At 45.1% G+C, this 23,456-nt stretch overlaps 1 protein-coding gene across 2 annotated transcripts; it reads right to left on the bottom strand.

The window, feature by feature from the left end:
* Positions 1–2,468: 2,468 nt before the first annotated feature.
* On the bottom strand, positions 2,469–23,440 carry TRAF1 (TNF receptor associated factor 1). Of its 2 annotated transcripts, XM_056505084.1 has the most exons (12): positions 23,124–23,440; positions 14,602–15,125; positions 13,042–13,262; positions 12,305–12,389; positions 10,788–10,886; positions 9,740–9,901; positions 7,668–7,739; positions 7,056–7,121; positions 6,405–6,839; positions 5,755–5,932; positions 5,051–5,199; positions 2,469–3,970 (listed from the first exon to the last, which is right to left on the bottom strand). In XM_056505084.1, exons 3-12 carry the CDS (start codon positions 13,248–13,250, stop codon positions 3,755–3,757), a joined length of 1,671 nt encoding a protein of 556 aa, XP_056361059.1. In that variant the 5' UTR covers positions 13,251–13,262; positions 14,602–15,125; positions 23,124–23,440; the 3' UTR covers positions 2,469–3,754. The 2 variants fall into 2 exon arrangements, with proteins under 2 accessions (XP_056361059.1, XP_056361058.1); XM_056505083.1 differs by lacking the exons at positions 14,602–15,125; positions 23,124–23,440 and having other exon boundaries at positions 2,475–3,970; positions 13,042–13,971.
* Positions 23,441–23,456: the final 16 nt, after the last annotated feature.

Below are 23,456 nucleotides of genomic sequence, written 5' to 3'. Positions count from 1 at the left end.
AGTGTGAGTCACCTCAGGACTGAAATAAAAATAACCCACAGCCCTCGGAGAAACCCCGCTCCTCGCTCCGTGCCTCGGGGCTGCTGCGTTTGCCCGAAATCCCGGGAATTGCTGCGGTCCCGGGACCGCGTTCCCGTCCCAGCTGCCCCGAGGGGGCCGGGGCAGCAGCACCCTCCTCCCGGCCCCAAGGCTGATGTTTGCAGCGTGCTGGTTGCTCGCCGCAGGAATGCGGATGGTGTGACACGGAAATCAAGCGCTGGATCGAGTTCACCGGGGGTGTACGCGGGGAGAACCTGACTGAAACCCTTCCACACCGAGAGACAGCACGGGAACATTGCGCTGGGACAAAAGTCCCAAACAAAAATCTAAAAAAATTAAAAAAACAACAACAAAAAACCAAACAGAATCGAGATGTATCCTATATTTTCTAACCGGAATAAAGCAGCATAATTACAGCGACATAAACCAGATTTAACTCTGGTTTCTTTGCAAGTACTTCTGCCCCATCATCCAGCAAGCCTGGCATCAGATCGCACTGCAGGGAGCTACTGCGTGCTGCCCTTCTCCTCCTCTTCCTCATCTTCATTTCTCCTTCTCTTTTTCCTTCTCTTCATCCTCCTCTTCCTCCTCTGCACACCCACCTAGCTTGCCCTGGGTGTCCCATCTCTGATCCCATCTTTGTGGGATCGCTGGCAGGTGCTGGAGCGGGGCTGTAACAGCAGCTGGAGCAGCTGGGCACTGGTTTGGCACCCAAGGCTGCTCTGCTCTCTGTGCTGGGATAAGACAGAGTATCCGGCCCTTAAAAGCAGAAAATTCTGTTAGCGAGGGGTGAGAAATGAACGAGAGCCCAAAACGCGGTGCAAAGCTGAGGGCAGCAACCCCACACCCTCCTCTGCCCGGCTCCTTCCCCTCTACAGAATTCCCAAACAAAACCAGCTTTTGCAGAAGTATTTGAATGAAGTCCCGTGTAGTTAACTACTGTAAACTCCCGTTTTTTTTTCCCTTAAAAACTTTGAATTGCTCCCCCACACCCTGCACTTGCTGGTGCTTTCCTGCTCGCACCAGGATGGAGCCGGGGCTGGATCAGAGCCTGCGGAGGGACAGCGGCTCCCAGCGCTGCCTCTCTGCTTTGAAAACTGCCCAGGAATCGTTGCAGCCTCTTTTCACAGTGTTTTTCTTTCTTTGAAAACAGGAGTGGGAGGAGGGGTTGGATGTTGGCGTGTAGCCTTGGAGACCGAAGCCGAGGAATATTGAATGGAAACCCAAACACGGAGCCGCAGGCCTGGAGATGGGATCTGCGGGAGAGGCTCTGGCTGGCCCGGAGCCTCCCAGGGCTGGGCGACCCAGCAGCAGCGAGCGGCTCCCGAGCGCCCCTCCCAGCAGCCGGACACATCCTGACAAGAGAAGCGGCTCCCAAAAGTTGCTCATCCCCCTTCTCTTCCCTCTTCACTGAAGCCCCCGACTCACCAACACAACCAGTTCAAGCCACCGTGTGCAAGGTCTGAGTTCTTTCCCTGTCCTGAACAAAGGCTCATAAGCCAAACATTTGCCTGGGGTTTTTTTTTCCCAGCTTTATTAGTCCATTAAAAAAATACAATTTTCCCTCCAAACTTTGTCCTTGATTATTTCAGACCATCGTGGCTGTAGGAGCATTTTGACTCTTTGCCAACCTGACTGTTAAACACAGAGCAAACGCTGCTGATCCAACTCCCTTAAATTCTCTGTGATTTTTTCTGCACCCTTTGATTTGATCCAGACAAAAAAAAAAAAAAAAAAAGCATATTAAAAAAAAAAATCACACAGAAATTATTTGCTGGATCAGAGAGCTGTCGATATCACCCCGATTTCAGAGTCAGCCACTTCCTCATGGAGGCTGAAGGTGTGGGAGATGAAATCAGGAAGAGCCGGGCTGGGAGCGGAGGAGCCCCACACCTGGAAAGCGGCTCGGTGGGTTCCTGCAGCTCCGAGCCTGGCAGGGACACCCCGAGCTCCTGGAGCCTCCCAAGGATGGAAATGCCCTCGGGACAGAGCCCTGGGTCCGAGGGGTGGCTGTGATCACAATCAGAGCAGCCCAAGCTGAGATTTTTCTGCCAGCTGTGCCTTGGAAAGGAGGAGCGCTGGGCATTGGGTTTCGTGTCTGTTTATTTAGCATGGATTTGATCCATATCCTTTTTTTTTTTTTTTTTTTTTTTTTTTTTTAAACTGAGCTCTCTCTGTGGACTCTATTGAAGAGCCTGGAAGTGCTCTCCCAGCTAGGCAGGGTTGAGGGAAGTGCCCAGAGGTGTTCTGGGCATTTCTGCAGCTCCTGAGCACGGCTCCAAAAGCAGCTTCCTTCCCCAGAAAGAAGGAAAGAAAAAAGAAAGGGAGGAAAGTGCAGCACAGCTCAGCTGTTTCTATAACAAACCCCCATCATCACATCTCCAAACTGCTCAATTCCCTTTCTGACAGGAAAATAACACCAAGCCTTTCTCAAGTTAGTGAGCTTTATTTAGGAAATAAATAAAATCATAAGAAAATAAGATCGATTGTAATAAATATAGTGCTTGTCAAAGTGATACAGACAGGAAAAGCATAATATATCCAGGTAAATTACTCCAGTGTGGTGACAGGGGCTGGCACAATGCTGGAAAAATCAATTTCTGTCCCTGAAAGAACATTTGAAAGACAGAATAGAGGAAAAGACACACAGAATATCCAGTTCATTCCCAAACAAGCCTTGATAAATATTTGTTAATGGAGTGGGTGTTTTTGAAATGTGATGCTTTATCACATTATTTCAAATAATATAAAATTATTTTAAAGGCTGCTGCCAAGAGAGAAGTGAGAGATTTTGCACACATCCAGACAGTCCCAAGCTTGTATTATAAAAAAAAAATTAATTCCTTCCCTCTATTAGAAAACCCAGAAACCATTTTTAGCAGTTACTTGTATTTTAGCGTGCAAGAAAACTTAAACATCAGAGCACATTAAGCAAGAAACTAAAACAAAAAATCAATAATTTCTGATGAGTTGAAGGACCTTGAAGTGCCTTGAAGGTCCAGGGAGTGACTGGAACCAAAGCAGATCACTTAACCTGCCTGGCCTTCCCAGAGCCCTGTTTCTGCAGTGGGAGAGGCCAAGGGCTGCTTTGGAAACCCTGGAGATAATTCCCCCAAGGCACAGTGTGACCTGGTCCCTGCCTGCTGGTGCAACACAACATCTCCTTACAGAGCACATAAACAGAGCTCTGGAATAAACAGCAAGAAATAAATGCCAGGGGTGAGGGAGCCACAGCTCTCTCCAAGGTCATGGGCAAGCACAGAGACACCTGAGCCAGGGCTCAGAAGGAATCTGCCCTTGCTCCTGCTGGGGAGCAGCCAAAATCCCCCTGGGGCTGCCAGGCAGAGCAGGTGACAGGAGCTCACCCCAAAGGAGCTGCCCTGGGATGGCACAGCTCAGGCTGAGCAGCAGCACAGACACACCCCGACCCTCCCAGCCCAAATCCCTGCCTGGTAGAACCACACCCGGGCCAGTGAGGAGGAGCAGCCCCTTCTCCAGCAGTGAGGGGACACTGGCTGACACCCAAAGCATGAGAATTGGCTGCTCTGCTGAGATAATCCCATTGCAGCAGCTGATGGCAGCGGGTTCAGGGGCTGCAGCCTCAGGCTCTGGGGGCTCTGTGCACACACAATTAACACAAGGTCTCAGATTGTGGGGTTTTTCTCTACTGACATTCAGCAGGTGACCTCCCCAGCCAGCCACATTTGAGGATTTGCTAATTTGTTTCTATGATGCATTTCAGGAAAAGTGTGTCCTCCTTCACATAGGCGTGTTTGGGGGACTGCAGCTTGGACAAGGGCAGGAACATGGGGCAGCCACTGGCCACATTCATGTCATTCACTGGCCTCTGGAAGGAAGCAGAAGTCAGGTCTGGGCGAAAGGCATCGATTATGTGCTCCCTGTTATTTTGGTCAAGCAACATAAATGTCACCTGGAAAACAGAACGTGGCAATGAGGAGTTACTGGAGGGAAAAACAAACCAAGCAGGGAAAGAAGTGCTGCAAAAGCAGCTGGATGCTCCACTGATAATTAAATATAAACTGTGACCAATGTTTCCAGCCTGCAAGGTCAGTTCATGTGAACTCCCAGATGAAGTTTTTAAAACTTTGCTATCCGTAAAACAAAACTGAATTAAATCAAGTAAGGAATTATTCCTTGGTAGAGAACTGCACAGTCCAAAGGTTTTTTCCTCTGTCTCTCCTGACAACTTAAACAGCTCCTGGGTTTGGTTACAGTCATTACCTTTATTCTGTTATTGTGGTTTGGAATTAGAATAAACAGCTCATTTGCCTGTGCATAAATATGTAAAAGACACAACCTAAATATCAGAATAGAATCTGCCCACCTCGTTACCCCTTTTATTGACTTACTCTTCCATAGCTTGAAATATGAAATATCTGTAATAATCTTTTAATTCAATGAGAACTGGGAACTTTGATTTCTATTTTTCTGGCTGTTAACTGGCAGTAAAGCTGTTTATAGGGAAGGCTCACAGAATTATTACCCCACAAAGGCAAGTGCCAGAGCAGAGATCAGGCCCTGCCATGGTTTCACTGCTTTTAACCACTGTTGCCATTATCAGCTCACACTTGGGGGAAAAATCAGACCAGAATTACCTCAGACATCTGTGGCACCTTGTAAGTGAAACTCCCACCTCACCCTTCAGGCAGCAAATCATAATTCCCTCCTAAACTGATATTACCTGTGTTTAGCAGAGCCAGGAGAAGACGTGTCTCTGGCTTTAGCCCAGATGGACACAGGTTGGAATATTCCAAACACCATGATCTGGTGTCTGAAAATCCTGCCTGGCAAAGTTTGGAATAGCAGCAGGAGCAGCTTTCCCTGCAAGGAACTCTGGTCAGAGACAAATCATTACCCAGGACTGCAGGAGAGCTCCTCAGCTTTGGAAAGGAATGTGGAAAAGCACTCAGCTTCCACAAAACTCCAGAGGAAGAGTCACCTTGTGTTGACTTTTGGCTGGGATCAGATGTGGAAAGGTTTCCCCTCTTACCTTGTGCCTGAAAGGCCACGGGAGCAAAGCGTCGTAGTCTCCTCTCATGACCACGAAGAACAAGGACATGTGGGTTCCTTTCCCTGTCCCATCCCCGTTCAGGTACACCCTCAGACACACCTTGTAGCCATATTTTGCAGTGTAGAAAGCTGAAAATCAGAACTCTTCATTAGTAAAGCTGGTTTTGGGGGAAAAAAATGTATAATGTGTGTTCTGGCTTATGGGAAAAGTAACGTGTGTGGTGGTTTGCTCTCACACAAAGGAGAGCAGACAAATCAGCACCCCCTGGAGATTACAAGCAATGAAAACCCAGTGGTTGGAATGCTTTTAGTGCCTCAAACCTTGGTGAAAATTACCTGTTATTAGCCACACAAGTGTATTTCACCTAATCCAATTACTTCCCACATGGGAAAGAGCTGCAGTCAGAGCCACGTGGTGCCAGCAGCAGGGAGGGATGGACCCACTGCAAGCAGCTGTGGTGGAGGGCAGAGTGCAGGATGAGAGCCAAACTAGAGCACAGCCCTCTGGAAAAGCACATCCCAGTGCCCTGGATCACACATCTCTGCATAAACTGCATCCTGGTCTAAGGAGCTGCTTTAAAGATCCTCCTGCTGGCACGAGCAGAAAGGAGCAGAGTTCTGGAGAAATGGGGAGATTCTGAAGGATTGGGGTTTGTGAACACACATCTCCATCTGCTGCTTTACCTGGGGAGTACAAACTGACTGTCCTGCCAGTCACAGAGTCCTGGAGCTTCCTGCCCACCTCTGTGATTTTCCAGAGGAAGATCCCATCGTAGGAGGCTTGCTCAGAGAACAGCAGGCTCTTGTGCAGGCTGCTCAGACCTGCATCCTTCTGTGTCAGGCAGCGGTGCAACTCTGCAATCTAGGAAAAAAAAACAGTCCTCAGGCACCCCCCTGCTCCAGGCTGTGCTGCAGGGGTGGCTGAATCCTCCTGGAGTCCTCATGTTCTGGAAATTCTGCTTTGATTCCTTTCTAAGTGACAGCAATATGTCAAAATATACACAGAGATGTTGTTTGGGCCTCCAGGCAAAATGTTGCTGTGAGAGGATCAGGCAATTAAACAGCTCTCCTGCCTGCTCACAGTCTGATCATGGCAAACTCTAACATTCAAAATTCTCAGGAATATCTCACTACCTAAATGTGGATTTAAAGAATAAATATTAGAGATCCACATTTGAAAGTGCATCAAACAACAAAAGGATCCTGAATATGTGTCCAGAACTGAGCCCTTCACAGCTCAAGCTCCTGCTCTGATCCCCAGCTCTCCCTGAGCAGTGTCAGTATTTACTGTCTGTAGAAAAAACACCCAGACAATCCTTGCTGTCATTTTTTACCTTCAGTTCAAGGCCCCGTATTATGTTCTGGTCCAGCTCACTCTGCCTCCTGAAGGCCAGGATTTCCAAATTAGAGCTCTCCACCTCCTTATTGAGCACTGCCACAATGTTCTCAAACACTTGCAGTTTATTTTCCAGCTCAGAAATCACCTTCTCCCTCACCAGCTGCTGCAGGACAGACTCTTCTCCAGGAGCAGAAGATGCAGGGAAACAATCCACTTCTGGGCCCCTGCTGAAGCCCAGCCCTGCTGGGATCTGCAGCTCAGAGATGCTTTTCCCTGCACTCTTCCAGCTCAGCTCTGGCTGTGGGAAGCCCTGTGCAGCTCTGGCAGCAGAGCACAAGGTTCCCTGCAGCTGCCTCATGTGCTGCAGCAGGAGCAGCATGTGAGCCCCCACTGCAGATTTTTCATGCTCCTTTATCTTCTCTTTGCTTCCCTGGAAGAGACAAGGCTGTCAAACACCCTCCATGCCTGCCACAACCAGTCTGGGGCCACAGCCAGCCATCCTTCAGCCCCCTGGGAGATGGAAAAACTGCAAGGTGCAGCTCCATCACCTGGCATCAGGAGTGCTGATTCTGTTTTAAGAGACACTTCCCTGAAGGGAATGTCCAAAGCAGGGTGGAATATCCCTGAAGGAACCTGTTTCACTCACCCTAAATTCACAGCCAACTTCAGAAAAACAACATCCATCCTTGCTGGCTGAGGATGTGGAGTGGCTCTGTTGGAAAAAAAAATGCAGAAGAAATAACCAAAACAAATTGAAGGGAATTATTTTATTTCCCTACAAACAGCTAAGCCACAAATCCAGCAGCTATAAATCAGATTAATTCAGGTCAAGGTAATTCCACAGCTTCCAGTGCCCAACCAGCTTTGCAAATTGATGGCAAATCAATGAAGAGTGTGGTTCATAGCAAGTTTCTGTGTCCCTCTCACACACCCCATAATGAGAGAACATAATTCAATGAAACACAGGGTAACAATTTCTCACAAAGAAGATGCTGTAAATACACTGCTGGCCATGTGGCTCTGACTCAAGGTATGAGAGGAAACAAATCTTTGCAAGATGAATTGAGAAGATAATTTAGTGAAGGTAATTGTAGGAGCAGGGAAGAGAAGGCAGCAGGGCTTTGCTGGGATGTAAAGGGCAGCCAGATACAACTGCTGGATCTGAGGATGGTCTCAGGTGTTTGTTTAATCTAAATGAACAAGCGATAATTTCATTAATTGAAATAAAGTGGATTGCACTCACTCATCTTTCACCCACCTTTTCCTTTGATGCTGTTTCTGTTTGCACAGGTTTTTGTTCCTTGCACAAACTGCCTTCACATGAATGCTCCTGTCATTAAAACAAGAAGGGAAAAGTTCAGTCCCTTGTTTAATTGTTGAATTAAAGGTCACCCTGGGATATTGGATACAAGACTGGCAACATGCAGGTGCTGCCAGGTTCAAACCAGAGTTATGAGCACACACACAAAAATGTGCACTCAGATACATGCAGTGACAAGCAGGGGTTACAGAACAGGAAGCAACAATGGCCAGCAGAACAGGAAATTTAAATATATACAGATATATATATATATATATATATATGAACATAAACAGGCTACAGCACAGGAAACTCCAATATAAATTCCAATTCAAATATAATAATTCAAATATAAACTTTTCTTGCATTGACTCCATAGACTTTGCTCAACATGCAGACCCTCTTTGCATCCTGCTTCTGAAAACATTTTGGGGGCTGGAATCCAAATTCTCCATCATGATGTGCAAACACAAAATGCATCAGCACTCACAGGAGGCTTCTCTCATTTCTGCCTCCAGGAAGGGTGAAGTGATCCCCAACCATGGGTTCTGTCATATCTGTATTTAACATGTCAGCTTTCCCTTCACACTCTGCAGAGGGGGTGGCTTTAATCTTCACAAACTCCTTTGCATTGCAGTTCTGAGGTTTCCCTTTCGGTTCTCAGAAATGCAGCCACGGGTTTTTCTCACTCTCTAACTCAGTTTTTAACACTCTTTCTCTTGCCAGTGATCTTATTCATTTCTGCTCTTTTACTCCTTCAGGCACTCTCCTTCAGAGGAGAGAAGTTTATTTAAAAATAGAGAAATACAAAAAAAAAAAAATCAAAAGACCTAAAACTGAATGATAAAATGAAGAGAGCAAGAGGAGCATCCAAAATTTACTCTTTTCCCCAGAGTGTTGTGGACATGTGGAATACATACAAATAATCAAAACTCTGAATTCGGTGCAAATTTATTACAGCAGATCATAAAAGCAGAATTCTACACATACTAAAGGAGGCAGAGAAAAAGCCACACCTCCAAGCCAACCCCCTGCTCTGTTGCCAAGGTTTCCCAACCAAAACACGAATTCGGTGGCGGCTGAGAGGAGTGAGTGGGAGGAAAGCTGTGCCAGAGCAGGGGAACACACCGAGCTCAGGTTTCCCCCTCCAGCCCCATCCTCGCTCAGGAACGCTGGCAGGGATTCGGTGTTGCCACCTTCTGGTGCTCAGGGTTTTGGGAAGATGTGCTTGGCTCCAGGTTCTCCTCTCTGCAGGTCACTAAAGCATGAAGAGCACAAGCAAAACCTCCCCAAGGAGCAGATTTTAGCAGAGCACCTGATTCTTACCCCAGGAATCCCTTAAAAATCCCTTCTAAATCTCCTATAAATCTCTCAGCTCAAAGTGTCATCAGTTTGTGACACTCTGGACACACAGAGCCACCCAGAACTATTTACACCTCTGAAATACTCACAGCCCTCCTGCCTTGTGGGTCTTTAATCACCGTGCCCACCTGCAAGGCTGGCAATCATTCTCTTGAAATCATTTGGAGGGAACAATATTCATTGTTTTGGGCAAATAAAATGAAAAATTATAATGCAAATATGTCTGAATGGGCACTGAGGTATTTGTGGCAGATTTAGAATGAGATCTTCCTGCTGATAATTTGGAGATTTTTACCTAACAGAAATATCTGACAGAATCCTGCCCTACACATTTGTGGATAGTTTTAGTTTGAATAAACTTGAATAAACTTTCAAGATCCCTTCCCTGCTGCTGTCTGTGCTTTTCTGGTTGTCTCTTACCTCACACCAGGACACATTTTGAGCCAGCAGCTGAAACCTGGGCTGCCTGAGCCCAGGGGAGCACATGGGCACTTTGTCACATCACCAGCAGATTATCACATCCACTTTCCCTCCAACACTTGGGAAAATGATCAAACTCAGGAAAATTAAATATTCCCCAAGTGCAACGAAATCAGGATGGAAAAAATCATCCCAGATTATTGACACCATCAATTGAAAGGCTTTATTTGAGAGAGAAATGCTCTTACCTGGTATTCAGAGCTGGCCAGGCTGCAGTGGCACTGCTGACACACTGTCACATTATTGACACATCCATTTTCCAAGTGGTCTGCCAGCTTCCTTCTCATCACCACGTGCCCACAGCCAGTGTGACAAGGGATCAAAGCATATTCACATAAACTCTGATGCTCCTGGAAGTAAAAAGTTATAAGGCAACATGTGAAGTGCTGATTCATGCTCATCTATAAATAGTCTCTGTTCTGGCAGCCCAGGGCTCTGATCTGCATTTCTGCTAAGCTTGGGTAAAGTCCCACTGCACAAAGTTACTGAGATTACTGGTGAAAAATTCACCAACTTTACTGGGGCTTTTTTTGTTAATTAATAATTGAACAAAAAACCAAAACCAAAACCAAACCACCTTTGGAAATTCAAACACAATGTCTCCCTTAAACAGTCCCTCTTAGGGCCTTTGTTTAAAAACAACATGATCCTGGTCCCAGCTTTCTCTCTGGTATTCATCACTCAAATTTGCATGGCAGATTCACAAATCTTGCCCATTTAAATATTTTAACTGAGGCATTTCAGATCTACCTGAAAAGAATGATGAATACAATCAATACACTGCCACAGGAGGGAATTATTTCTCCTATAAAACATGGCAGGGACACTGCCTGGACAGTGTCCTGGACACTGAAATACTCTGCCCTGTCACAACCTGCTTGTAGCAGCCTTGGATTTAAACAATAAGGAAACCACTGGAAAAAATAGCAAGCTAATGTAAATTTGTGCAATGTGAATTTCATTCAGGAAAGTTTGGATTTGGCCAAAGCCCTACTAAAGTTAATCACAGAGCCACACAATGATTTGGGTTGGAAGGGACCTTAAAGAGCACCCAGTCCCAACCCCCTGCCATGTGCAGGGAACCTTCCATAGATTTTAGACAGAAATGTTGGTATAAATCACAATACTGACACTGATTCTAATTAATTCCATTAATTTGTGCCTGCTGATATCCTGGTTTCACTGCCTCTCTGTCCCCATTCCATGCTAATCTGAATAAAGTTTATTTAAGCATACTTCAAAATCTTTCATGATGCCAGACCAGCTGCAGCCAGGGGTCACACAGTGGACTCTGAGTTCAGAAATCTCTTTGTTAATGGCAGCATCACCAAAAGCCTGGGAAGAAAACAAAGCAAGCAAAAAAACATTGGTGAGAAAGTACTTTTGGATACATCCTTGGAATAGGAATAGGATGGCAGAAACTCACACCTTGATAAATCTTCCATTTTTTTTAAACTTTCATAAGACTCTGTGACCTGGTAAGTTAATCTTAGCATAGTAAGAGCCCAAATAATTATTGAATCATTTATTTCCTAGCACTCACAAATAATATATTTGACACTACATTAATTTACTGAAAATAGGCCCAGCCAGCTACAGCTCTTATTTTACTTTTCACAGGAGCCTGAAATATTTCACATGCAGGGAATGTGCTGACAGGACCCTGACTGTGGGGTCCCTTAATGAATGCATTTCATTATCGGGGTCATTAACACCTCCTGAACGTGCTGCACAGAGGACTTGAGAGTCTCTGCACCCACAGCACTGCTCAGATCTGGGCTGTTTCCATTCAGCAGACACTGTGTGCTAAACAAAAATAGGAACCAGATGGGAGAGAGGTTTGTTCTTTGCACTACGTAGATTTTCGTGTTATTTAAACGTGAGGAATTGTACAATTGTTGTGTAATTATGAAATACTGCACACTTTAATCTTACCCAGAGAAATCCCAAACTGACAGTCCAAGCACAAGAAGCTCTTAAAGGTTCAGCTGCACCTATTTGTGCAGGAAATCTCTTCTTGGGAAATTAATCGCAGAACTGGGGATTTTTATTTTTTTTTCTGGGATATTACCAAGTTCAGCATTAGCAGCAGATCCATTATTTTGCTGCTCCCTCAACTTTGGCTTTTATGCCATTGTCTGCTGCCTATTTGTTTTCATTTCCCCTTAAAAAAATTAGATAAATGATGTGTCTGTTGATATCCTTGCATGTAATCAGAGAGAAGGAAAAAAGACAGGCTGGAACTGGGCCTTATGGATATAGAACAGCACAGCAATTTCCCTGGAAAATCACACAAGAATCACACAAGGAGAGATCTGCACCATTAAATTACAGATGAAGCATTTGCCAGGGCATAGTTTGTATCAATTATTATGTTCAGCCTCATGTTTGAAGGGTACAAGAAACCATGAGGTTGGAAAATCCATTCAAATACTTCCTGAGGATAATAAGTACCAGTTATGACATATTATTACAAGTAGGAAAGCACCAGTCTCTTTGAGACAATAAAAAGTTAATTATATGGTAGAGTTTGGGATTTTACATTGCAGAACCTGGTTTTGGAAAGTCCTGAGGCTGCCATTACACTTTTTAAAATCAAAAACTCTGGGAAATCCAAGTTATTAAAGCCTAAGTTAAAATGTGTAACTATCAGCTGCTATTGCTTTTTACATTATTCCCTTCTGAACCCCAGTCCAATGATGACTACAGAGAATGGTTAATGATATATTAATGATCTGTGAAATACAACTTACCCTTTCTTCTGCCAGTAGGCTTTCCTCACCTAAAGTGTTGGGATCTTCCTCTTTACATTTCTGGCAAATTGCATTTTTATTGTTCCTGGTGAAAAGAAAGAACTAAATAACAATCCATTGGTGCACTGCATTTTAGGAGGTCTTTCCATAGGCACTGACACAAATAAAACCATGAAAATTGTGATTTCCACTCAGAATCCACAATCCTTGTTCACTAAAGGGCCAAATCTTGTACACATTGACGTCAAGAAAGTTTTCCTCCTCTGTTCTTCAAGACCAGGAGTGTGCCCATTAATCTTACCCATATTTCAGTAAAATAAGGGCAGCTTGAACCATAAATAGGAACGAAGATGGAAAGCTATTTATCCCATGAATTATTCAAAAACTCCAAATAGGAAAGAGAACAGGAGAACTTAAGTCTTTTAGAACACAGAAAACACCCATTTTGCCAAGACAGACACAGACATATACGACATTATCTTTGCAAAAACCCCGGAACATCCCTTATCAAAGGGCTGAAAATTGCCATAGAAGGATTAAGTCAGCCTTGGACTTAATCAGAATTAAATCAGAATTATTATGTCACAGATAGAGGAGGAGGCAGGGAGCATCCTGAGCCCACCACAGCAAATCCTTGCAGCCATGGAGCCCCAGAGCCATCCCTGAGCTCGGTGGCACAGCCCAGCTCCTGGGAGTGCTGCCAGCCTGGCAGTGCCCTGGCACAGCCCAGCACGTACCTGACGATCCAGGAGAGGCAGGCAGAGCAGTACCTGTGCCCACACAGTGTCTGCAGGGCTCTCTTCAGGATGTTGTTGCAGTTACTGCACAGGAACTTCTGACCAGGCACGTCCTCACAAATGTTGGTGGGGTATCCAAAAGGAAACTCGTTTTCATCAGGGGAAGAGCTGGGGGTGTCCTGCAGGGTCCTGGGGGTGTTCTCAGCCATCTGAAGTGAGCACTGTCCAGGAGGAGATGAAATCCAGGTGCTCAGACACAGCACACACTCACCAGGAGGTGAGAGGATGTCCTCAGGCAGCCCCAAACCTGCAGCACCCGCGCTGGGTCTGCAGTGACAGGCGTGAGCAAATGTCACACTGGGGTTTGACCTGGCACCCACCAGCAGGAAATTACTGCATACCTTTAAAATTTCCCTCAAACACAGCATGAAAATAGGCAATGTCCTAAAAAGGGGGGGTTGGGGCTTTCTTTAAGGGTTTTTAGCTTGTAGGAAGATGAGCTCCAGTCCCATCAGTCCTCATCACATATGATTATTTCTGCAGAGTAAATCCCCAACCACATTCAATTCTCAGCAGCCAAAATTCGTGATTTCACTTCATACACACAGAAATGGAGCAGCTGGTGTGTTGACAGTGACTTTCCTGAAGTCATAGAACTTGTGATGAAATGTCAAAGGAAATCCCAGGTCCACAAGCCCTTAGTGCTGTGCTCTGAGCAGGCACACCTGGAGCCACACGTGACAAGGTGTGCACATTCAGTTTGGGTTGCTTGACAAGAGCTGAGCAGTGGGATATTTTTGGAAATGCAGCCAAAACCGATTCTGTTGTCTCTTGGAAAGTCCAAGGATTGTTTTCACCCAGGGAACCAGTGCAGTTCCATAATAACACCTTCATAAAGCTGTTTGGTTTTTTTTTTTTTTGTTTTTTTTTTTTGTTTTTTTTTTTTTTTTTTTTTCCCATAACAGCACAGACACACCATAACCAGTCTCAGTATTACCAGTAGTCGCACTGACTAAGAAATCTGAAAATAAATGACTGCAGCTGCGGCGGGCAGGCCGGGCTGGGGGTGTGACTGCCGTGAGGTGGGCAGGGCACACCCTGGGCACCAGCAGCGTTTTCCATGGCCTGGCTTGGCCAATTCCCGTGGCCTCCGCAGGGACCCAAGCTCAGAGCCCTGAATTAAACCCGGTAACACCAGTGTCACGGAACCGGAGGTGTCGCGGGTGGGTGCCGGGGGTGCCGGTGCTGCCCCCGCCCGCTGCCCAGCCCCGGCACGGAGCGCTGCGGGCTCGGGGGTCCCTCCGCCCATCCCGCTCGGTGGGGCTGAGAGCGGCCAGGACCCCCGGGCAGCCCCGCTGCTCTCCGGGGGCTCGGTTCGGGGAGCGGGCCCGTGTACCCGGGGCCGCGGGCGGTTCTTGGCAGCGGGGCCCGCTCCCCTCCATCCCTCCCTGCATCCCTCCATCCCTCCCTGCATCCCTCCATCCCTCCCTGCATCTCTCCACCCCTCCCTGCATCCCTCCCGCTCCCCTCCATCCCTCCTGCATCCCCGCCTCTCCGCACCTGAGCCCGCCGGGCGCTCCCCGCGGGTCCCGGAGCTGCTGCCGGCCGGGTCTCGGTCCGCGGGATTCCGGCGGTGCTGCCTCGCTCCGGCCGGGAGGAGCGGGGAGCCCGAGCCGCGCCCCGGGGCGGCGGGAGCGGCTTCCCCCGCTCGGGTCAGCGGCGCTGTCCCGGGCTGCGGCCGCGGGGAATCGGCCGAGGAAAAGCCCCGCGCAGCAAATTCCCCCGGGCCGGCTGAAATGGAGAATCTGGTGGCTGGTTCCTGAAAGCGCAATGGAGCTGGGTCTGCCATGGTGACCGGCGACTCAGACAGAAAGTCCTGCGTGCCACAGCATCCCCTGCGCGGCCCTAGGTGCTCGGGGCAGCCCCTGCCCCAAATCCGGGACGGGAACCTCGGCTCCCTCCGGGAAACCTCGCTGGGGCAGCCCCGCTGTGCCGCACCCTCCAACGCAGTCGGGGGTAGCAGGGCAGGGAAACTCAGGGGCTCGGTAATGTCTGCAAAGCCTTCTTAGAGTGCAGCAGAGACTCTACAGAGCAAAGTTTCATTATCAGCAGAAGGTCCTCTTCACCCCTGGCACAGCTCACTTTTGCTAGCTCTGACAGAGGGTTCAGTCAGAAAAAGAGTTGTGCATGCAAATCTGTTCACTCTTCCTTGTGGGGAATATCCCTGGGGGTGAGGCCCTGCTCAGAATTAAAAATAAGAAGCAGAGGTGTTCTCTGGGTGCTTTGCTGGCTGTTAATTGCTGCCTGACAGGAGCCACCAGCTGCAGGTCCCTGTGGGTGTGGGTGCCTGCTGAGGGATTTACTGCACAGCAGCCTCTGCCTCAAGTCTGGCACCTTCCCGTGCTGGGTGTGCACAGACAGACACAACACACGGCTCAGCTCAACTTCCCTCCTCCCTGTGCTGACCCACAGCACATGTGTAGGTGCAGATCTGATGTAGATCTGTAGTTCAGAGTCATCAGGGCTGGGCATTAACTCAAAGCTATGAGCAAAGTGTGATACAGCCCCACTGAGGTCTTGGCCTTGCTCTCATTTGGGTTGTTAAAATTCATTGCAAGTTAATTTGGCTCAGGCAGTTTCTGTCAGGATGTGAGTTAAAATCTCTCTCAGAAACGAAAAAATTTCTGGTTGTGGTTTTTTAAGCTTTGGGGACATAAAGAGGTGCAAGATGTTAATTTTAGAATGATCAGTGTCACACAGCAGGGTCAGGTTTAGGGATGAAGTGGCAGCTCCACCTCTTCACTGTGCCCTTAACTCACTCCTTTTCTCTTGCTTTGAGACTTCTTGAAAGTTTCTGTGATTCTGTTACACCTCTGTCTCCAAAGGTGCTGAATTACACAAAGAAACTAAAGATAAGGTTTTGGTACTTTCCAAACTAGAGAGATTTCCTGTGGTGAATTTCCCCCATATGAGATCAGTTAACTGAAAACAGGATGTGGCTCAGAGAGAGATTAAAATTTGAAGCTTAACTTTACTTAGAGCCATTCCAGCAGTGCTCAGCATTGCAGGGCACTGTGTTACTATTTAAGGGGAATGACCATTTTATATCCTAGGGAAAAAGTGCATAAGGGAATATATTCTTATATTTAATATCACCTTTTAAAAATAAGCCAAGGTCTTGAGACTTTTAATGCTACAAATTTCATAGGACATGAAAATGGAATTTAGGCTCAGATGCTCTGGGTTTAAAAGACTTCAGTCAAAAGGAGAATTTCATTTCAGAGAGATGTTTAAGATAGAGATGTCTCATCCTATGAAAACATGATTTTCAATTAGTATAAATTAGCTGGAAATGTGCACTTGTTCTAGGAAAACCTGAAAAATGGGTAAAGCACAGCAAGGAAAATTTGTTAATAAATTCAAATCCAGCGCCCATGAGATTCAGTACTTCTAGAAACTGGAGCTTCAAGTCACAATTTCTGCCTGTTCAGAGCTCTGATATGAAGGAGTTCTGTAACTTCCACACTATCATTCATTTTCTGAATGGAACAGTGTCTGTGAGGTTCCATCAATTCAAGATTAGGAAAAGAAGAATCATTAAATCTGATTACTGTTATCCTCAGCAAACTCACAGCTTTGCCACAATTGAATCTCTTGTCTCTAATAAAATCTTTTCACATGTTTCAGTTCTATCTGTCTGTGCCTACTACCAGTTGTAGCTCTGCTTTATTATGGTGATACCCTGAGGACCAGCCCAGCTCTCTTTACAAGAGCAGGAAAGTTTCCCACTAAGTTTCATAAGAGCCGGACTGTAACCCTCAAAGAGACATCAGGAATCAATTTTATTTTCCTCATCCCTGCTCTGCCTCAGGATTTTTCTCAGATCATGCTCTCTGTGAGACAGTATTATCCTAGGAATTCTTTCCTCCAAAGAACAGATGCTCTGGAGCACCTCTTCAGCATTTGACAGGAGAAAAACACCCAAAAATAGATACTATCTACATCTACATCTATTAATATCTATATCTATATCATCTATATCTATATCTATATCTATATCTATATCTATATCTATATCTATATCTATATCTATATCTATCTATATCTAAAATATATCTACATCCATCTATCTATCTATCTATCTATCTATCTATCTATCTATCTATCTATCTATCTAAATATATATATATCTATCTGTGTGGCTTATTTCAGTCACACTTAAGCACTTTCCACAAACCAAGCCAAGGAATCACTCTGAAGAGCAGAGAGAAAATGAAAGTGTTTCTATCACAGTGGCTTTGATGTTTCCTACAAGCAGGAGCATTTCAGAATAAAATCATAGAGAGATTTCTGAGGCTGCCTCTGAGTTTAGGCCACCAGGCAGGTTTTCTTCCTATGGAGAAGTTTCCTGGTGGTCTCGTGCCTCAGTCAGTGTCCCCCCTCAGCAGGACTAACATGGGCTGCAATGTGTGAGCCCAGCATGGACCAGTTTGTGCCAGTTCCCCCAGTGGAAGCTCAGCTCTCTGGCCACATGAAGGGTTTTGCTGTACTTGTGGTTGTGCTTCTGTTTCTCTTAACGTACACACAGAGCCTGAGCTAAACTGGAAAATTCTGAGCTGCTTATTTCCATTCTTAATGCTTTGGAGAGAACTCTGGGAATGGGAGCTGTGCCCACAGGGAAGCCTGCCAAAACCCACTTCCAAAGCTCTGGATGTGACATGAAAAAACAAGTTCAGATTCAGTATCTTTTGACTCTAAACCAGCTGGGAAAATGTGGATATTCTATTGATTGACTGGGACTAATTAGTGGAAACAGAAAAAGGAAACATCAGATTTATTTAATATCTTCATTAAATCTCATAAATGACAAGAACTGAGGGGAAAGAGAAGGTTATGGCAAATCTCCTTTAACCCTTTCAGAGGCTGCTCATTTTGCTAATAACAGTGAAAAATAAAGAAGTTTAGAAGATGTTTTCCACATGTCAGAAGCAGAAAGAGACTGACTCTGCACTAACTTGCATCTCTCTTCCACTGAGCCCATAATTCCCTTTGCAATTTCAGAATGACTAACAGCATCAGGCTTAGCTTTCCAATAGTATTTTTCAGTGTGATTCATAATCCTGAGTAATTTCCACACCACCACTGACATGTCTATTTGTACCTGCATTTTATGGGCAACACACCCAGGGAACACAGAAGTTCCAAGTGTTATCTGAAGTTTCACAAGGGGAAAACAAAATTCTCTTTAGAGATGTTGTAAAGGAAAAACAAAGCCCTCACTAAAATACTGCTACAGTAAGAAGGAAAACTCCTGAGTATTCCCAAACCAAGATGTTTTTGAGGAGGATTCTTAAGGAGAAAGGAAAATAAATTCTAAGCTTAGGAGGAGCCGGAATGGAAAATAGCATTTGGAAGTGGGGAAAGCAGGTAAAAGAATAACAGGCCCATATTCTGAATAAGGGAAACAGGTAAGTGTTTAAACTCCTGAATAAAAAGAGCTCTCTGGTGCTCAGGAGGCCAAACCTCTTGGCAGCTGTGCCAGTGATGGGACTCCTAAAGCCCAAAATCCCAAAATCCCAGACAAGTTCCCAGCAGCGTCCTTGGAATCCGGCCAAGGAAACAAAACTTGCAGCTCCATGTGCAAGACCTGAATCACAGAGTGGGGCTGAAACCCCAGAGGCAGCAAAGGAAGCACACAGGGAATGCTCCCATCTGTGCAGGGACAGGAACAGTGGAAGGCTGGAGGAGACCAATTGTGGTGAGCAAAGCTTGGGGCTCCTTGGGGCAAGATATGGGCTGGAAGGAAATCCAGCATTTCCTACATCTGTCTAAAGTCACATCCAACAGTTTTTCTTATTATGAGTATCTGGTTTCAAAGCCCCTGGGAAGTGTTTCTGGGCTGGGGTTAATCCCAGTTCAGAACTGGGCACAGGGACTGGCAGGATCAGCACGGACACAGGGCAGGGATACACAGGAGCTCAGGCAGGTTTAGCTACATCCCCCCAATTTCTGCTACAAATCCATGGGATCCTGCTAAATTGTATCATGGATTAATTTGATCCCTCTTGGTTCCCTAGGAAGCTTTTGATCCTACCTTGTTTTTGAGATTCCTGACCAAAACAGCAGCTTAGGAAAAAGCCCAACCTTTAATATTACATAGACTGGTGACTGCAAATTGTTGGAATTCACTACTGCTGGGAATGAACACCCATTTCTACCTCCCTGTCAGAGCCTGGGGATGAATATTCTCTAGGACCTTATGGCAGAAGGTTTTAATGGAAATTTTTATGATTTAGGCAGTGAAAATGACATTTTTATGGCATATTGCTTTTTATAAATAATGAAGGAAACCTGGCTAATCAGACCCTGGCAGAGACAGACAACTCAGCCATGCAGTAAAGGAATGACTTCAGTCACAGCTGCCATTTAGGCCCAGCCTGTCACCAACACCTCAGTTTATGTCTATAAATTGCAAATCACCTTTCAGCAGGTACAAACTGGCACAGTGCACTGTGCATCTCCTTCAGGGGGATGGCTGAGCTGCTCCTGACAGATTTCCTCTTTGGAAAGCAATTTTCCCATTAGTTTTTTTGTGCTGCAATTGAAGAAATCCTGTACCTGCAGATGTAGATGTCAAGTGTAGCTCCTCCAAAATCAGTGACACTGATTTGTTCTAGCTGGGGATGTGCTCCTCATGGTACAAACTGCAGGGAACACAGAACTGCCAGTGGAAAGAATGTGCTGCTGGGGCTCCTCTTGTAAAGCCAAATGAGAGAATTCCATGTCAGGGCTCCTTGGAACCAGCCTCAGAGCACTAAACCCAGCTCTGAACCTCTGTGTGCTCTGGAGTCCTTTAAACTGGCACCACTGGGGCTGCTGCCCTTAGGAGGAAATAGATTTTCCACTGTAAATCCCAATTTTGAGGGTTTAATATCTCAGCTGATTTAAAGTGGGTCAAATATAACTTTTTGTTTACTTTGCTTGTAAAAGAAATTGCCCCTTTTAGCTGTCAAGTAGCAAATAAGCAAAGGAACTATAGTCTGAGCCACAGCACCTTAGGAATAATCTGCATTTCGTGACTTCTAGCTCTGAATGTGGGTAAATATATCCATTTTATAAATAACCCCCTGTGTGTAACAAGTATTTCCTGGGATAGAAAAGAAAGGGTTGAATAGAGCAAGCTTTACTCAGGATTTCTCTGCTATTGTTTTCTACACTTGAATGTTCTTTTCATGAGAGCTGTGGTGTTTAATCCAGTTTAGTATTTTCCAGGAAATCGGTTGCTGCTTAAACATGCATCCAAATTCCAAGTTCATTCAGAACTTGAAAAGCAAAATTTAACACAAGGACTGGAATTCTGTAATGATCCAGCAATTGGCAAAACCAAACTCTTGGTTCCCAGGAGAATGAAAGAGCCAAACCCAGACATTTCTCCTAATTAGAGATGAAAACATTATTAAATATCCTAAAAATTGAAAGCATATGTAACTGCTATAAGGTGGGTGTTTTACTGGAAAAGAACTGACAGCCATGCTAAATTTCTGTGTGTTCTGATGTAAGAATTCAGCAAGAGATTAAGAACACATTTTGCTGGGAGACATGGCTAAACATTAACATTTACACAGGCTGAAAATAGGCCTGTGTAGGTAGGGTCAAGTGAGACAACCCACCATGGATGGACACCAAATTGGCAGCTCCCAGAAAGTGATTTTTTAAAATTACAAAATAATCTCCACTCAAAAGACAAAAAGGATTTCTGTGTTTACTCATCTCTTGCACACACCTCCTGTAAATGGATCTACAGACCCTCCCAGCTGATGCCACAACTCTTTCTTTGTGGAAATGGATGTTTGATATTGTTTATTAAAATAGTTTTGAACTTGAAAGGAATTTTACTAAGGATTTTGCTCATGCATTTTGTATTGCTCCACCTGTTTGCTCAGAAGAGAGACTGTCCCTGCACTGAACACCCACACTGCTGTGCAAATATACAAAATTATTTTGGTGTGATATTCTGGCTTTGCATTGCCCAGATGCACTGAGCAAACTCACTGTGATGAAGTGAACATTTCTCCCATTCCAAATAATTTCAGATGAGAGTGGAGCATCATAACAAAATAAAAATTATGTGGTAACTTGGACTTGCACCCTCCTTGTTCATGAGAGCATTCCTCTCTTCCACCTAATATTTAATATATCTGTTGGGATCAAATAAGAGAGAATTATGACAGCCACTATGGAGGTATTCAGAAGTAATAATATTAACCTGCAAGAGGGATTTACCATTCCTCTTCAAAAAATTCCTGCTATTCCTAATTCCACACCATTTTTGACAGAGCATTTGGCTGGGTAAGACTACCTAAGGCTTGAGGCATGTCCTGAAAGATTCTACACACAAAATCACTTCTTCCCTGCTTGGGAAACAATGGCCAGAGAAAGGCACCCTTTGGCTCTCTCCCTAAATTAGTCACAGCTCTTTGGCACAGCCCAGCAGCTTTCAGCCCAGACCAAAGTGTGAGTTTCACGTGTCACTGTGCATAACAGGCTGGAATTTGGGCTATTCAAGTCACTCACCAGCTTGGGTCATTGAGATTAATTTCTGCTTGCAATGAAAAGAGAAATTCCTTCATTTTGTGATGCTTAGCTGTCTAAAAACCAGTAAAATGCAAATGGATATGTAGAGAAATAGATATTTTAAAAAGAGCTAAAGGATAACACAGTATTAACCCTTAGATTTGTTATAATCTCTGGAATTCAACCAGCTCAGGTCTGCCAAGAGTATCCAGGGAGAATCACATTTGAATGGCATCTGCTGAGTTTCCTTATTCAAAGGGAAATATATGGAAAAGGAAAAAAAGTATAATGCCCAAACTTATTTAATTGCCCTTGGAGAGTCCTGCTTTCAGAGATTATCTGTGCAGGCAAGGTCAGTCATTCATTTTCTTGGAAAAGTGGGGATAAATGTGAGCTGGAGCTCTCAGCTCTTGGGGCCACCTCAATCCATGGAGGCAGAGCAGTCACCTCACCCTGCCTGGCCCTTGGGAACTCTGCAGCAGTGAGGCAGGGAAATGCAAGTTTTTCTGGAAGCACTACAGCTGTTGGCTGGGGATTCAAAGGCTGGAACATTTGCAGACTTGCACATCACAGACATAAACAAGCAAGGAACAGAAAAACACTGTGTACAATTCAGAGAGAAAAGCACAGCTCTGGTGTCCAGAATCCACAGCAAGCTTGGAAGGACAGAATGTGCTTTGAAATAATTTCCATTTCATAATACAGATGAGTCACCTAAGCAGTGATTATTCCAAGAATTTCCATGTTTGCTGGGATTAATCCTGGGGTTGTTTAGTGCCCCAGAACTCTCTGACCATGAGGCACTAAGGTTGGTGTGGCACTGAGTTCCAAAACCACTCCCATGTCATTTCCATCTTCTCTCGTCCTGCTAACAAGGCTCTGTGGAAATCTGCCAACATAATTTGCATGTGGAAGCAGATGAAGACACAGATCTACCTTCCCCACACATGGTTCTGCTGTGAAATTCAAGCCATGCCATGTGGGGAAGGTAAATCTTCTTGACATTGGTATCTGTACACACCTCCATCCTACACGTGGCCAAATATCTGTACAAGTGTTCCCATCTGAATACATGGATTTGAAGAATTTTACTGATCTCAGTGATATACTAGTTAATTCTGAATAGCAGCAGAGATATTTTTAAACTAGTGACTGCAATTTGATATTTAAGAGCATAATTTTTAAGTGTTATTTTTAAATAACTGGTCTTCAGGAGCCTTTTTTGCAGTCTGGCTCACTAAAAATCAACTTAACTTAAATGTCACAAGTCACCTGTGGAAACAAGACATGCTCCTTGTCATTTAAAGAGATAATTAGGGCTCACAATACCCAGTCACCAGTTCAGAAGCAGAAATGTTTACAGGTGGCCTGTCTAGACAGCCCCACTGAGCACTTCCTTGCACTTTTCCCTGCAGTTTGAATTTATACCCAGTTATTACTGGACACAGCATGAGCTTCTTGTGCTTCTTAGAAAGTTTGGAGGATTTAAAAAAAAGTCAAATACTCACAGAGCCAAAATTAAAAATTGCATCATCTGTGACTATCTTCTTTCCACATCTTAAATGTTCTGGATCAGGATACTCCTAAGAGAGAGGGAAAACAGTAATTTTAAAGTTCTTGGACGTGCTGCTTTTGGGCAACCCTTCAATATAAATAATAATGTGTGCAACTGTACTTTGTATCAAACTCTCTTCTCAGTTTTACTGGGAACCAAGGTGATTTGTGCCAGGAGCTGTGAGCAGGAAAATTGGCCTTTCATCTGCCACTTTCCTGGAGGCAAGGCAAGATTTTTAACTGTCAAATTCAGCCATCAAATGCAAAGTAACATTTGTTTTAATCCA

Source organism: Oenanthe melanoleuca, chromosome 17 (assembly GCF_029582105.1).
Source record: "Oenanthe melanoleuca isolate GR-GAL-2019-014 chromosome 17, OMel1.0, whole genome shotgun sequence".
In the NCBI taxonomy this organism is placed as follows: Eukaryota; Metazoa; Chordata; class Aves; order Passeriformes; family Muscicapidae; genus Oenanthe; species Oenanthe melanoleuca.
Note: the sequence above shows the minus strand (reverse complement) of the source record. Positions and strands in the feature narration are given on the sequence as shown.